Here is a 16,013-nt window from a genome sequence, read left to right as displayed (position 1 = left end):
CCCTGTGAAACTGGAGCTGCTTGCAATAGTTCTGCTTTCTCTGCTTGTGAACTGTGCTGGCTTTAAACAAAGCAAATGGAAAGTAAACAAAATGTTTGTTTACTACAAGTAGGTCTGGCTAGGGATGTTAAAAACAACAACAGTAAAGATGGGCTTATCTTCCCCAAAAATCTTGATTTTGATCCCATGGAACTGCTCAGAGAACATCCAGAGATAGAAACAAAAAACCAGCTCCTTTATACTTTTTTGGAAAAAGAATTAGATGTGCATCTGCTGTCCCTTTTGAATTCTTAAATCAATTCTCCCTGCCACAAAAAATAAGGTAAAGAACCTGGACAGGAGAAATATTCACAAGGAGATTCAGAAACTTCACAAACAGCTGTCTCAATATTTGGTTTGGAATCCAAACCGTGCTCCAGTTTCAGCCAAAAAAGAATATGGCAAAGTAATTGAATTTAGTTTCTGCACAATAAAACTTACCAGCTAGTTAAACTGACCTGCTCAAGAGATCCAAGCTTATTGGAAAAAAGTACAAACTATAAAATCTCAGACAATCTGGCAGTGAGTGTGTGACAATGGTGCTCTGTGTTCCCAGCCCGTGGGCTCTGAGTGTCCCTGGGAATTCCTTTGTGCCGATCTGCACACCCACAGCCCTCACACTCACAGAACAGCCTCACTTGGGGTTGGTTTGAGAATAAAAAATGGCTAAAAATAGTTGGGCTGCACCAGGGAACAAAGCCTTGCAGGGTGAGTGGCAACTGGGGCTGCACTGAGCCTCCCCTGCTCTGTCCAAGCTGGTTTTTCTATTTCCATGCTTATTTTTGTCAGTTAAAGAACTCAGATTTTGTGTTAGACTGAGCATTCTAACACAGCTCCAGCCATGAACGTGGATGGAGAGTGAAACCCCTCAGACACCGAGTTCCTTCAGAAATGGAGAGTTACAGAGTTTATAGAAACAGTTAAAATACTTGAAAATAAGAACCTGTACATATTTGAGATTAGAAACATGAAATATGAGCAAAGATAAATACAATTTTGATACCTCCTGTACTACCCATCAGGTATAAAATAATCCACAAACCCCTTTCATGTAACTCGTAACAAACTCAGGTCCCAGCTGGGTTTGGGGCATGTCCAGACTTTCCCTCCAGTTCCTCAGCAGAACACAGAGGGTGCAGAGTCTCTGAGGGAGCAAAAGTTCCACAACACCTGGGCATCTTCTCTTCCTGGTTTATCCAGACCCAGAGGAGGCCTCACTGCCATCCTAGACCTCCAGCTGTCATTTCAGTCACAGCAGAAGTGTCCAGACCTCTGGTTTTTCCTCCCAAAGCTGGGAACCAGGGTTTGTGTCACTTCACAGAGGGAACACCAGCTGGCTGCTGCTCCCAGGGCAGTCCCAGCTCCATGGGGTAACAATTCCATCTCTTCTCTGGCAGGGAGCTCCTGGTTACCTGCTCTGCAGGTGGATGTCCACGGGGATGAAGGTCACCGAGGGCTGCTGGGCCAGGCTGTGGCTGCTGTGCCCCACAGGAGGTGGCACTGCCAGCTTGGAGCCCTTGGGTTCCAGCTCCCGCCGCACTCGCATGCGCCTGGCAAAGGTAAAAGGGGAATTGGCTCCTGGGCTGGGCTCTCCTCTCCCAGGGGAAGTTTTGGGGAGGTTCCCACACAACACAGTCACACCGAGCCAGGATTTATCCCAAAGGTACCAAAAGTCTCCCAGAGCATGTGAGCTCTGAGAAGTGAGGAATCAAGCTCTCCCTGTGGCAGCCTGGGTGCACGCTCACACCTTCCCTGCACCACCAGGAATCCCTAAAAACAGCTCTCACCATGCAGCCCCCATCAGGGAGCTCTTTGTGCTTCCTAAGATCCAGCCACAGAGCCCTGACAGTGAGATTCACTGCAATCAGCACTTCAGTGCTTAGATTCTCCTGGAAATTTTCAGCAGCAAGCCCTGAAATGCTCTGTGAGCTGCGAGCAGGGACTTTGGTTCATGCTGCTTTGGCTTGGTCACGTACCTGTTGTATGTTTTCAGGATGAGCAGAACCACTGTGAAAATAACAATCACCCCCACCACGATGGCAGCAACTATTGCTCCAGAGCCTGGGAGAGAAGCAGGAAAGGAAAAAAAGCCATATTTGCAAAGTTGTCACTGTAGTGTTTGAAGTTTGATAAGTTCAAAGTCCACTTAAAACCAAAAAGAGCCACCACCCCAGTCCTTGCCTTACTTTGATAGAGATTGTGTTCTTGGGACTTTGTGGTCACATTCACTGAGAGCTGAGTGTTATTGGTCAGCGGCGTGGCCGTCGTCATCTTGAGTCGGCTGCAGAGGGGAAAAAGGACTGAATTCCCAAAATCTTCACCCAAATTTCACACTGCTAATTAGGCAACTGCCCACCAAAGGCTCACTGAACTGGGGTTCTTCATATTTTCATTGTGGTGGAAACCTGGCCCTGCTGAAGGAATGGAAATTCAAAATGGGTATGATGGAAACTTTGGTACAGTCTTGGGCAATTTGCCTCAAAATATCCCCTGGTCAGTGGTAATAGAAAAAAATAAGGTACAAACACAATAATGTATCTTAAGTGCTTTGGGATTTTAGATTATCACCTCTGGTTGAGATTCAGATCACTGAGCAAATGAGTGTGGAGGTTTCTGCATCCAGAATTCAGCAATGTCTTGAGGGAAGGGAAAAACTCATCACAGAAAGGTTTAAAAACTCTATTATTAAATAGAATTTAAAATAGCTTCATCTACCATGGAGAAGAAAAACCATTTAGCTCCTTCACTTGGAGCTCCAAAAGTGTCAGGACAAACAGCAGCCCCTGAACATTGCAACGTGGCTGTGGCAGGAGGTTGTGAGTTCAGCCCAGTGTCAGCTCAGGTCTGTTATTGCAGTGGATGAACTTCCAAGGGCACAGCTGAAAACATGCCTGTGTTTTGGTGGGTAAAACTGAATCTGGAAAGAGCAGCAGGGGTGTTTGCTGGTTTTAAAAGGGTTTTCCAAGTGTCCCTGGAAACCCGAGCCATTAAAGGGCTCCTTCAGGCCGAGAGGGGTGTGAGCAGCACTTCAAAGAGCCCTCTGGAACCAGCTCAGCTCCCAGTCCCAGAGCTGGGACACTCCAGCTGCCCCTTGAACAGTAAATTATCCTTCAGCACTTGCTATGGAACTGAATTCCCACTCCAGATGCTGCTCAGTACAGCCAGGCAGGGCTCTGGTGCTCCCCTGGGATATTGTGGCATGGTAACTTCAATTTTACACAGCACAAGATAAACAATAGCTAGAAATAATTCAGTGGAAATCAGTTGGTAATAAAAATTAATACCAATTAAAAACCTGCAGAGCAGGTCAGTGAGGAATGAAAGGGATCAGGAGGCAGCAGGAAGGGAATTGGTTGGTGTCTGACTGGGATGCAGGATCAGAACTGCAAGGGCCACTCTTCAAATCTCCAATCCTCTCAAGTTAAAAGTTTGGTTTTCTTCCTTTAATCTAAAAACCAAAATAACTTTGCCACAAGCCTGTAACTGGGTCATTCTCCTATGAGTGAATGATTCCTTTGTTTAGCCAAGGCCAAGTTAATTCAGCAACATGAGCATCAGCTGAAATATTTTGTGTTTAGACTCTGCCCAGCCCTATTATCCAGCACAGGGCTCACACCTCAGAGGGACCTGGGAGCCCCAGAGCTCAGGGACAGCTGTTCCTGTCTTCCCACCCATCCTCCCATATGGAAAAGGGTTTCACCAATGGCAGCAGAGGCTCAAGAGACTCTTCATGAAAAGCTGAGCAAGTGTTCTATGGACATAATTCAGAAACAGCCACATCCAGCTCTCACCCTGTGGCTCCTGACTCGGGCACTGCAAATGCCAGACCTACAGAAGCCTTTTTTTCCTCCTCTGGCTACCAAAATAAAAACTCCAAATAAATAAGGCTGAATATTTTAATATTAAGCCATGAAATATTCATCCTTCCTACCTTCCCTCTCAAACCACCTTGGGAATGGGGAGCTGTTTGTGCATGAGTCACCCAGACCCAAAGAATTTTTATTGTCGTAGTGAAACCACCTGTTTATGAAAGGGATGAATTTATCCAGCAGGCTGCACCAATCTGAGGTGCAGTTTGAAAAGTGCAGCAGGTTGGGATTTTTCTGCTTTGTGAGCTGCAAGGTCTGTGTCTCCAGCCAGGGTGGAAGGTGCCAGTCCTGCTCTTACCTGGAGTCCCAGCTCCATTCCTGCCCTGTGAATCAGCAGGTTACACCTGACCAAGCCTCTGCTGCAAGAAAGACCCAGAAAAGCCCAGCAAAATCCATGGGAACCTACTGATTTTCAGCCTGGGTTCTACTCTGTTCAGAAAAACATTTGGAAAATCAGGAGTGCTGGATAAAAGCCATTCAGCAGGGGAGAAGAAGTGGACTTTGATACAGTAATCACAGGACATTCTTTGTCCATGACACAGGGCTGCACTTCCCCCTGTGCACACACACCTGCCTGGCCTCTCAGAGCCTCTCATTCACTCTCACTCTCCACACTTTTGGTTATTTTTGCATGCCCACGTTATGGAGCTGGAAATGTTTCCATAAAGTTCAGCTTTGGGCACGTTTCCATTTCAAACACCTTGGCAGATACAGGGGATGGGTTGTTCTGGTAAGGGGGGCAGTGCCCCCTTTTCCAAAGCCTCCCTTCTGCTGCCCCTGCCCTGCTGGGCTGGGTTTGTTTGTGAGGAGATGGGGATCAGAGCTCACCTGTCAGCAGCACCTGGCAATTACAGCAGAGGGGCCACAGGGAACAGAGGGGATTGTTTGAGGGTTTTTCCAGGGTGGCTGGACTTGGAGAGGCAGCTCCCTGCCAGGGAAGGCAGGTGCTGGTTAGGAGGACACAGGTTCAGAGCTTTCACCAGGGAAAAGGTGGGGTTTGCATGGAGCTGTTCCTGCCCTCACCTTCCCAGCACCCCGGGAACACCGCCAGGGACTGAGGCAAGCTGTGATTTCAGGGAGTAGTGAAAACATTATGTCCTTCAGTGAGACCTGAACGTGCCTGGCTTTACCTTGAGAGGCTCCAGAAAGGGAGGAAGGAGGAAAGAAAAGCCCAGGTTGAAAGTGGCCTGAGGCAAACAACCCTCCCTGTGTGAGCCTGAGTGTCCCCCTGTCAGGGCAGCACCTTTACATGAGCATTTTCTCAGGTTCTGGCATGAGCTGCCCAGGCTGAGCTGCTGCTAAAACACACATTAAAAGCAGTTCACTGCCTTGCCAAGACAGAGGGGCATAAACTGCAGGCAGCTCTGGGCAGTAGCAGCAACTAAAAACCCCTCAGTAATTTTACCTGCCTGCTTTAGATCATGAGAGGCACCAAAACCCCTCAGCTCCCACAGGTGACAAGAAGTGACAACAGGACCCCCAAAAGGAACACCCTCATTTCTAAAGCCTGGAAATATAAACTTGATAGACCTCTGTCACTGACTCATCCAGAGCAGTGTCTAAAGCAGACTGTGAACTGCACATTGCCCAATTAGGTTTTCTTTAAAGCCAGCAATTAAAGGGTCATATAAAAAGGAGGGAGAGGGGCTTTTCATGCAGGCAGCACAAGGGGGAATGGCTTCCCACTGTCAGAGGGGAGGGATGGGTGGGATATTGGGAAAAACTTCTTCCTTGTGAGGGTGATGAGGCCCTGGCACAGGGTACCCAGAGCAGCTGGGGCTGCCCCTGGATCCCTGGCAGTGCCCAAGGCCAGGTTGGACACTGGGGCTGGGAGCAGCCTGGGACAGTGGAGGTGTCCCTGCCATGGCAGGGGTGGCACTGGGTGGGCTTTAAGGTCTTTTCAAAGCCAACCTGTTCTGTGCTTCTATATGTAAAGAATTCTGTACACAGTACAAAGGCTCCACACAGAAATGCAGCTCCTCTCAGTGCTCAGAGCAGCTCAGAGGCAGCCCCAGGATTTCTTGCCTATTGTTGAATCAGTGAGGCGCCTTCCCTTTGCAGAGCCCTGAGGACACACAGCAGCTGACACCTCACTCTCGCAGCCCGTTCTCCACCAGAACCCCTTGGCAAACCCTCAGTGCCCCAGTCTGGCACCCACAGAGGGACAATAACTCTGTCAGACCCTGAAGTCACTGGTCTCTGCTCTGCCTTTGTCTCCTGGTTTGTAATCACTAAATCAACCCCTCCTGCCACCCAGCACAATGCACCCCATCAGTGAAAGCTGTTTACAAAAAGCTACGCTTCCCTTAGCAAGGACTTCCTGGGGCATTAAATACATTAATTACCAGGAAAAACCAGAAATTACCATTTAAACCTGTCAGCAGCTTCAGTGTGTTCCCAAATAATGCAAGCAGTGTAGTTTTGTTCTGTGCTGGGGACACTCAGTGAACTGTAACACAATGCTCTGAGCTTTCGAGTTCTGTTCCTGTTAAATATTACTCTGCCAGCTCTTTCCAGCACGCCGCTCAGCAGATTGGAGAAAAAAAAAGTATAGAAGAAAAAAAAAAATCCAAACCCACAAACAAATAACCAACGACAAACCCATATTTATAGCGCCAGGGTTGAATAAGTCAGGACAAGAGATTCAGCGTCCCCAGCGATGAAAGGACACCGCCGGCGATGGAATGAGCTTTCAACAGCCATGCGGGCTTCCCTTCCTGTGGGGAGGAAACCGCGCCAGAGCAGTCCCAGTGCCGTCCCTTGCGGGCTCCCGATTAATGAACAACTGCTCGAGCAGCAGCTGAACAGAAAAACGTGCGAGGACATCTGCTCTCTATTTCCCTCTGGTTTGGAGGCGCCGATGAAGAACTCGCGTTTCCCATGATACATCCACACTGCCTTGCACACAAACCCGGAGTAACTGCGCTCCCACCAGCGCTTGGAACGGGGCGGAAAGGAGCAGAGCTTTGGGGCAGAAGGGAAGAGAGTTTTAGGGCAGAGAGGTTCCAGTTATCCCCATTCAGAGCGGTCCCTACACCCGACCCTCGGCCGGCGCTACTCACGGAGGATGCTGCGGGCTCGGGGCTCCGGCGCTGCCGCAGCGGCTCCGGCTCCGTCCGCCCGCCGGGGCTGCGGGGCTGCCCCCGCCGCCGCTCCCGCCCCTTCCCCAGCGCGGAGCTGCCCAGCCCCGCCCCGCCCCGGCGCTGCCGCGGGGAGCCCGGTGCCGCTGCGGCCGGAGGCAGCCCCGGCACAGCCCCGGCACAGCCCCGCCGCCGCAGGTGCCTCCCCGGGGCCGCCCAGCCCGGCCCGGCCCCCGGCGCCGCCTCCCCGGCCCTGTGCGGGGCTGCGGTGCCCCTGATCCCGCCGGGCAGCGGCCGAGGGGATGGAGGGGTCTGGGATAAACCCCCGTGTCACAGCGGGAGTTCCCAAGGTTTGTCCCTCACCAGTCCTAAACTTGTAGCCCTTTACTACCAGCTAGAGGCACACACCAGGTTTATACACTGTTAAATGGATAAATAAATGTTTATATACTGTCACTATAAAGCTCTGCTGTCACCATCAGTGACCCAGTTTGCGGCACCAACCCTGAGCTTATCCCATTAAAGGAGGACCAAAGGAGACTCTGGGATGCTCCATAAAATCCTGATGAAGTCAATGGACATCAAAGGACAAAACATAACTCTGAATTAACTCCAGGCTTACTACAGCATTACCAACCCCCAGGAAGTGACACAGCCTTACGAGGTGTGGAGTCTCAGTGAATTTACCATGGAGCAGGTTTGGACTCCTCCTGGAATGGCTCTGCTGGTTAATCTGCACTTTGCCTACCCCTGGAAGGGCACACAGAGCTGGAGTGTCTCAGTGAGAACCAAGAGGAAACAGAGATCACAGCAGATATCAAAACCAGCTAAACATTCATTATGACTGAGTTTGGAACTGAATTGTGAAACCAGGCCCTCCATGCACCCACAGCCTCAGAAATAATTACCAGACCCCCTGGGAGGGATGAAGGAGCTGAGGTGACCTGTCCCACTAGGAGGGCACAGCTCAGCCTGGCTGCCCTCCCAGTCCCTGTCCTGTGCCTGTGATCCCAACACAGAGCCACAGAGGACAGGAATTGGTTCTTTTTATATGTTTTATGTAAGAACAAAGCAGACTGCCTGAGTGTCTTTCCCACTGCCTCACCCCGATGCTGCTGATGGTTGGAATACGTTCCTTCAGCAGGGGAATCAAACATTCCCTCTGCAAGCCTGAGCATGCCAGGGTGTTCCAGTACAGAGCCTGGTTCAGAGCAGGATTTTAACACATTAGGTAACATCCCAAACAGTGTTTTCTACTCTCTAGGCCCTGCTCTTGTTTTATGGAGCAGTCAGCCCCTGGGACCCTCCCTGGAGCTGTGAGTGATGGCAGGGACAGCTGTGTCACACTCACTCACATCTCAGGGTCAGTACCTGCAGCAGGAGAACTCTTTTATCTTGCTCTGCATTTTCTCCAAGGAGATGAAGCTTGGCTGGGGTCTCTTTCCACACCAAGATTCTCTCCTAGCAGGTTTTACACTGAGAGTGGAGCAAATAAACAAAACCCAGTAAAATTCACAAACCAGCCTTCTGTTCTGGGCTCAAAAGTATCCCTAATCCAAACACAGACAAAAATGGGAATTAAACCTTTCAGGGAATAAATGAAGCAATTGGGATTTTATGCACAGGGAACAAGGCAGAATGAGGAGGTGCAATCACAGGTTCTCAGTTATTACAGAACCAAAGTACTCCCATAAATCCAGAACACAAAGAAACACCACATATTTCAGTTGCTGCTCAAGGAGGACGTTTTAAAGGAATTTGGGGTATTTATACAAAGTGCAAGCTCAGAAAGGGCTGAGTTGGTGCCTCTGTGCAAGCTTGCTGCTAAAAATAGCCCTCACCAGCAGGTCAGTGACTGGGAGAAAGTTCTGGTGGGGGGCACTGAATCATGGCATGGAGGAATAAAACAAACTCCAGCTTCATTTGCCAAGGCAGCCTGTCACCCTGGAGTGGAGAAAATCACTTCTGATATTGATCAGTGGCCTCATTAAAGATGTTTGAATCCTCCTTCCCACCCAAGGTTCCCAAATCCCTCTCGTAGGTCCCTGCCATCCCTTCAGCCCAGGAGAACATTCAGGCAGACACCACCATCACAGATCTCAATGTCCTCCTTGTCCTGATGGAACACTCCAGATCCCAAGTGTGAATGGCACTGCATTGTTTTATTTGAAGTGTCTTTACACAATGGAAAGTGCTGGAATGTTGTTCCACATTTTACACATTTATACATCAACACCATCACACTTGATTCTTATAAAATTGTTTCTGAAGGTTTCCCATTTACTCCTACTTACAGCAACTTCTACACTGGGGTAGAAATGAAATCATTTAAAAAATAGAAACACCACAGAGAATCCAACTCGGACTTCTGGAATTTCAAAAATCCATAAGCCTGCTGGATAACACAGGTTTTTGTTGGGGTTTTTACCTTTGTTTTAATTCCATGGAACAGTGAGACAGTGAAGCTGGGCTTGGAGTGATTTCAATACCTGAAGAGATACATAAATACCACACCTGTGATAGAAGGACAAACCCCATTTCCCACCTTTTCACTCTGTGCTATTCCTGTCTCTGGAGCAAGGACCTGCAGGATCTCACTTTGAAGCTGGTGGCAGGAGGGATCCTGAGCAGGCATAACACAGAGCTGAAAACCTCCACATCCATGAGAATCCCTGCCCATTCCTTTTCCCCCTGCTGCCAGCCAAGTGAAAACACTTCTGGAAGTTCAAGAAGCACATCAGGTACAACTGAAACACACTGAAATGAACCTGAAAAGTCTGAATTTCTGAATGATTTCTACACAGGAACATCAGCAGCCTGGTTTGTTCACAAATCATTTTATCTTTTTAAATAGAAAAAAAGAAGAATCTGTCTAGACTAAAAAAGTTTGGCTATAAAATAGCATAAAAGCACAGGAGCAGGTGTTGTTATACCAAGGCATATTTTCCTCCTACTAAAACATTTAACACAAGATCACAAAATCAAAGATCTGTATTCTAAAAGATGCATCCTGGTCTCAGAAGCAGCAGATGCTCTGTCAGACACACAGGAGGCCACACAGAAAAAGTCTTCATGAAAAACAGCAAACAAGGGCTGAAACTGCATAAAAACTGGCTAAGCCAGGCAACTGATTGTCTTTGAAAATACAAAACAGACTGGAGAAGTTAACAATTAACCCTTGGATGTTTTAGCTCCTGCCAGGACCTAACAGTCACTGGGTTTATTCAGAGGTGGAGGCTGTCCCAAGGACTGGAGAGGAACAAACATCCCAGATTGTCAGAGAGGATCAGACACAGCACACTCACCAGCTGGATCCATATTTCACTCCACCACTGTCATTAACTCCTAATTAGGGCTCAGTGCACCCCCACAGGCACCAGAGCAGGAGTGTTGGTGATGGACTCTGAGGTTCTTCCTCTGGTGTTCTCCCCCTGAATTCAGCTCCTCAGTGCATTTGTGCCTCATGTCAAACTACACACACAGCTGGTATTTCTGAGAAAAGCAAAGGTTAACCCTCACCTCGGCTGGCAAGGAATCTGAGCACAGAGAGTGCATTTCACTTGTGTGATTAACTGGAAGCTGTTGGACAGATCAGCTTTTAACTGCTGTACAAGGAACCTGCTGGAACCCACTCGTGGCAGGAGGAGATTATTTCAGCACTTGGAACATCACACTGTACAACAGAGAGCAAAGGGCGACATCTTAAAAAACCAAAACACAGCCAGACTCCCTAATTGTCACTATTTCAAGTCAGGTGGATTTGCTACACTCGGGGGGGACTAGTCCCTAAAATTAAAGTGCTTTTCAGAGCATTGGCATCCAAAATCTTGAACATGAGAGACAACTACAAGTCAGACCTGTTGTGACCTATAGCAGCAGCACAGACAGAACACATGGACTGGCCAGGTGGAGCAGGTCAGCTCTAGCAGGGCATTGTGCCCCCCACCTCCAGGGCACACTCAAAGGCTTTGGAGTCACTCAGGATGGTGGGGGGCGGCTCTGGGCGCCGTGTCTGCAGGATCTTCTGCTTGGGGTTCTTCATCTCCTCCTCCTCCTCAGTCTCACTCTCACACACGTGCACAACCACGCTGGGGGTGGAGTCTGTCCCTGCGTGCAGCTCGTACTTCTCCCCTGGGAGCAGCCAGCAAGAGCAAGGTTAAAAATACCCCCAGGAAAAGCATTTAGATAAAAACCCCTTAACTTCAACAACACAACCAAGCAATCATTAATTCCCACCCCATCTTTAATGTGCTTTGCCTCCACTTTTCACCAAATGCCTTGAAACAGTCTCTGTAGCAGTTACAGCACACTTTGAATACAATCAATTTTTAATTGACATTTAGAGGAAGGGAGGGATGTAAAAATCCCAGGAAGATATCAGAACATGAGCAGCAAACACATCTCTAAGTGGCATCATTTGTGCTGTAGATTTCTGTGACATTTGTAAACTAAAAGCTACAAAAGCATTTGAGCACATCAAGCCTCCCCATTTCCTGCTTTTCACAGAAAGCAAATACCACATTTCCCAGGAAGGCTTAGAAAGAGAAGAGACTCAGTTTCTTCTCACAGAAAAGGACAAGTAGAAAAACTCCCTCAATAGCCACTTTTGAAGGGAAGTACCAAACAAAAGTAAATGTCCTTACCTGGCCCCAGCTTGGAGACAGCACAGAGCAGGTCATAATTGATCAGAGGAGTTGCATCTTCACTCTGCTTCCACCCCACTGGGGGAGAGGCAGGGGGGGAAATCAGGAATTGTTTCACAGGTTGTGGAGGAAGGAGGTAGGACTTGTCCCCAATTTCACTGGACACCTGCACCTGCAGGCAGCACAAATATTAATTCTCTTGTTATTTGGTTTATTTCCCCACTAATTCAGCCTAGCTTTAAAAAACGGGTTCAGCTCTTTGTACAACACCTCAGGAACTGCTGCAGCTCAGAACCTTTGTAGGGGCTGCTGTGAGACCTGTGCCAATGCAGCAGGGACAAATCTCTTAGAAAGAGAATTTAGGACCCATTTATTTTGTTTCAGCCCCTCTGTGTGTCTGGTTTGGTGACTGTCCCAACCAATCTTAGCTCAAGACAAAAAACAACACTGTGCCCTAAAATGTTGGCACAGCTCAATGTAACTATGAGGTGATTTCAGCTATTTCCCCCAAATGAAGCTCATGGGCAAAGGAGGAATAAGGGAGCAAGGACAGAGGTACAAGGTCTCTGGTCCCCCTGTACCTGTGCAAAGTAAAGCTTCAGCTTCTTCCCACTGAACTCGGTCTCATGCAGCTCTATCCGAGCTCGGGCTGCTGCCTCGGGGTTTCTGAAGTTTATCCTCACCCTCCTGAAGCTCTTGAACAGCTGGAATGTCACCTGCTCGTCATAGACTGTGAAAAGTGCTTCAAACCTTTCCTGGAGAGAAGCACAAACATTCTCCAGGTGTAAAATGAGCATTCTCACTCCATGAAAAGATATTTTCCTTTACTCTCCTCTCCCAAATCCCATCCATTTCCTGAATCACCTCAACCTGCACATTCCACACCTCCCTCCCTGCTTGTAAATCCACACTCAGGGCAGCAGAGCATTGTCTCACTGGTTACACCTGAATCCCAAGAGCAAACCGATGTGAATGAGCCCAGAAACTCTGAATGCACCAGGTGCCACCTAGCGAGAGCTGCCCAGTGCTGCAGCTGCACTGCACTGGCATGAAAATCGATTTCATGCTTCTGAAATCCAATTAATAATTTTCAATTATGAAATTCAATTAATTTACCAGCTCTCTGATCCACAAGAGACCTCATTTACAGATTTTTCCCCCCTCAATTATGATGTGCATTAATACACTGAAAATCCAGACAAAAACGTTCAATGAACACTGAGAACACCTCACACTCCTTCTCCCTTACCTTCTCCTCCTGTACCTCAAACACAGCCTCGTGAACACTGCAAGCAAAGAGTGAGGTAGGCAAGTCACTGAAATCCATCATCTCTTCCAAATCCTCTTCATTTTCACCAAAAATCATCTGCTCCTCCTCCTCCTGGTCACTGCTGTACAGGTCTGACTGGCTGTCGCTCCAGGACTTCATGGAATCCCTGAGCATCCTTCCCGCCCTGCAGCTCCTCAGGTGCCAGCTTCCAGCAGGGCCCTGCCAGCCAAAAACCCGAATGTGAGGGCAGCACAGCTCCCTGCCCACTGTAAAGGCAAATCATTCCTCAAAGAACAGCAATCAGCACAGAATCTGTTCTGTCCCCACAAATCAGCACCAACCCTCAGTTCCCCTGCTGAGCATGGAGGGAGGACTGCTGCTCCATCCAAGGGAAGATAAAGTCACCCCGTCAGGAAACTGCAATTTCTCCTCCCTTTACTCTGACAGGAATCCAAAATGACAGCGCTGTTCTAGAAGCTTTTCTCCATGACACACTTTACAGTGAGCAACAATTTCTTGTTTAATAATTAAAACCATTCCCTGGGTAATCACAGCAGTCCTCTGGTATCTGAAAAAATAACTTTATTTTATCAATGAGAGCATGTGGACAAAGTTAAATCATCTCTCCAAAGCCTCTCCAGAATCTGAAATCTCCTGATGTAAGGAAATGTCCTTTTCCTGCACCTTTCCATAGGTAGGAGTACTTACAGGAGTAGACACATCAAGGAAGACAAAAAGATGCAAATAAGCAAATAAAAAACATCAGGGAGAGTATTTTTTTAAACAATGGAAAAGATTTTGCTGGAGTGGGCCTTCTGCCACCCATCCCTGCAGAACTCCTGAGGTTATCACACTGCTCTGAGCTGAGAGAAAAACAGGTTAATTGCACCAGATCTGGGTTTGGAAAGAGTGATAATTGTGACACAACACTACAAGAAGGTAGTAAATATATGATGCTTCATTGGCAATGATCTCATTTGAATATTTGCCTAATGAGGGGGGATTAAGTGGGTTAATGACAGTGACTGCCCCAGTCACACCTGGGGATCTCAGTTCTGCTGCCCAGCATGGCAGGAGGGATGGAAATTTGGGAGAACAGGCAGCTGGTGGAAACCTCAGTCCTTGTGCTTGCTGATTCATGCAAGGAGGGAAGAGAAGAGGAACAAAAATCTGCCAGCATGGTGAAAACCAAAGGCACCATCTGGCTCTGAGAGATCTGGGCTCATCCAAACAGCAGCAGGACAGACTCCCACATCCAGCCAAGCTCTGCTGGGCTGGGAGCAACATTCCAGCCACATTCCTGAGGGATCAAAGCACCCAACCCACCAACTCTGCTTTCCTGACAGCCCAAAGGATGGGGAGGCCTCCAGCAAGGAGAGAGCAACACTGGCAGAGAAAAGGGAGAGTTTGGAAAGTAAACTCAAACACTTGGATGAATGGTGACTCAAACATGGAGTGAGGAACACACAGAGCAAGTCGAGATTTGGTCAGGTCTGAGCCTCAGTGCAGAACCAAGTCAGGGCAGCAGTGACATTAGCCCAAAGCCAGCTCAGCACAGAGCTTCTGTAGAAACACACTGGGCTGTAGGAGATACTGCAATCATTTTGTATTTCTTTCTTTTTTAAATTAAGATTTCATCATAGTTGTGTTGTTTTTAATCATAAACCTGATGGTTAATTCTATTTCTTTTCTCAGATAACTGATTTTTCATTACTTCACCCAATCAATTCAAAACACCTGATTGCTGAGCAAGGCAGATATCTCCAGCAGCCCCCTGCCATCAGGATGAGACAGGTGAGACTCAGGTATGAATATTAATTAAGAAGTACAGTGAGTAACAGCCCTGTGAGAAGTGATATTTGAACAGACTGGGTAGAACTATTTACTGTGCAATTATTAGAAAGCATCAAAATCAGAAGAAGGACACTCCAAACTTGACAGGTACAGGAATGTGATTATCAGTGCAACAGCCAAACTGCTTCAGGAAAAGGAATTTCTTCACTTACCTCCTTGGAAAGGTGAGAGTTCCTATTTATAAATTGTTTGATGTGAATGGAGATATGCAAATCTAAGTTATTTATTACAATCAGCTTATTCTTATCATACTATTAACAGCAATAGAGATATAAACAATTTCATTGCAATACTCATTAGCAAACTATTGGATCACTCACTCCCTCATAGATTTCAGATTGAACAGCACAATTTAAAGGATTCCAAGAACTAAAGCCACTGGGATCAGACCTTTCACTAAGTCCTTTCTCTGAGCATTAACACCTGCTTATCATTTAAATACCAGCTGACAGGGAAATACTCATAATGACAAATGCTTATAAACAAACAATGCTTACAAACAAACTCCCCAACTTCATAGAAGGCTAAAAATCATCTGAAATGAAAGCAAAGCAGCTCCTGCCATAGGGAACTGTGGCTCTTCACGGGCTCAGGCAGCACCGGGGAGTTTTCCTTGGCATCCCCTGGAGCAGCAGCTCATTCACGGTCACATCTCACCGCTCAGGGAATGTAAGGGCTGGGAATAGTGGCAATTTCCACAGAAGCAGTTAAATCTGCTCTGACAGGGAGAAAATCCTTCCGTGGGAGGGCGGGGATGCCCAGAGCAGCTGTGGCTGTCCCTGGATCCCCAAGGCCGGGCTGGGCACTAGGGCTGGAGCAGCCTGGCACGGTGGAAGGTGTCCCTGCCATGGCAGGGGTGGCACCGGGTGGGATTTAATCCTTCCCACCCGAACCATGCCACGATTCCAAGCCCTGGGGACCCCACGGAGCTGCCCCGGGACCCCACGGAGCTGCCCCGGGACCCCACGGAGCTGCCCTGGCTCAGCGCGCCGGGACAAGCCCGGGCCGGGGGCCGGAGCTCGGCTGCGAATATTCTTTAATTCAACCCTCAAACACTCCATCTCCGCCCTGAGAGAGGATGAAAACAACTTCCCCGCCCGCATCCACGGCACGGCCCGGCCCGGTACGGCCCCCGGGCGGCTCCGGCGGGGCCGCGGCTCAGCTCACCTGCGGACGGCTCTGCCTGAGGGGCGCCGGGGACGCGCAGGGTCCGTGAGAGGCGCCGGGAGCGCGCGGGTCCCGCGGGTGTCCGTGAGCG

The 16,013-nt window shown here is 48.5% G+C and overlaps 2 protein-coding genes across 3 annotated transcripts; both read right to left on the bottom strand.

The window, feature by feature from the left end:
* Positions 1-938: 938 nt before the first annotated feature.
* On the bottom strand, positions 939-7,041 carry NCMAP (non-compact myelin associated protein). 2 transcript variants are annotated; one of them, XM_058040347.1, is made up of 4 exons: positions 6,971-7,041; positions 2,226-2,320; positions 2,016-2,100; positions 939-1,589 (listed from the first exon to the last, which is right to left on the bottom strand). In XM_058040347.1, the coding sequence occupies exons 2-4, from the start codon at positions 2,308-2,310 to the stop codon at positions 1,448-1,450; spliced, it is 312 nt and encodes a 103-aa protein (XP_057896330.1). In that variant the 5' UTR covers positions 2,311-2,320; positions 6,971-7,041; the 3' UTR covers positions 939-1,447. The 2 variants fall into 2 exon arrangements, with proteins under 2 accessions (XP_057896330.1, XP_057896331.1); XM_058040348.1 differs by lacking the exon at positions 6,971-7,041 and adding an exon at positions 6,274-6,515.
* A 2,090-nt stretch (positions 7,042-9,131) lies between these two features.
* Positions 9,132-16,013, bottom strand: RCAN3 (RCAN family member 3). The gene is made up of 5 exons (XM_058040333.1): positions 15,923-16,013; positions 12,881-13,120; positions 12,213-12,386; positions 11,632-11,803; positions 9,132-11,119 (listed from the first exon to the last, which is right to left on the bottom strand). The coding sequence occupies exons 2-5, from the start codon at positions 13,073-13,075 to the stop codon at positions 10,911-10,913; spliced, it is 750 nt and encodes a 249-aa protein (XP_057896316.1). The 5' UTR covers positions 13,076-13,120; positions 15,923-16,013; the 3' UTR covers positions 9,132-10,910.

Source organism: Melospiza georgiana, chromosome 24, assembly GCF_028018845.1.
Source record: "Melospiza georgiana isolate bMelGeo1 chromosome 24, bMelGeo1.pri, whole genome shotgun sequence".
In the NCBI taxonomy this organism is placed as follows: domain Eukaryota; kingdom Metazoa; phylum Chordata; class Aves; order Passeriformes; family Passerellidae; genus Melospiza; species Melospiza georgiana.
The sequence above is the reverse complement of the archived record's forward strand: the minus strand, read 5'-3'. Positions and strand labels throughout refer to the sequence as shown.

What these genes read in the sequence shown, in the direction of transcription:
- NCMAP (XM_058040347.1), bottom strand. Translation starts at nt 2,310, where the DNA reads ATGACGACGGCCACGCCGCTGACCAATAACACTCAGCTCTCAGTGAAT. An exon ending in AGAACACAATCTCTATCAAA is followed by an intron (nt 2,101 to 2,225) that starts GTAAGGCAAGGA and finishes CTTCTCTCCCAG; the next exon opens with GCTCTGGAGCAATAGTTGCT. An exon ending in ATCCTGAAAACATACAACAG is followed by an intron (nt 1,590 to 2,015) that starts GTACGTGACCAA and finishes TACCTTTGCCAG; the next exon opens with GCGCATGCGAGTGCGGCGGG.
- RCAN3 (XM_058040333.1), bottom strand. Translation starts at nt 13,075, where the DNA reads ATGCTCAGGGATTCCATGAAGTCCTGGAGCGACAGCCAGTCAGACCTG. An exon ending in TGAAGCTTTACTTTGCACAG is followed by an intron (nt 11,804 to 12,212) that starts GTACAGGGGGAC and finishes TGCTGCCTGCAG; the next exon opens with GTGCAGGTGTCCAGTGAAAT. An exon ending in TGTCTCCAAGCTGGGGCCAG is followed by an intron (nt 11,120 to 11,631) that starts GTAAGGACATTT and finishes GGCTGCTCCCAG; the next exon opens with GGGAGAAGTACGAGCTGCAC.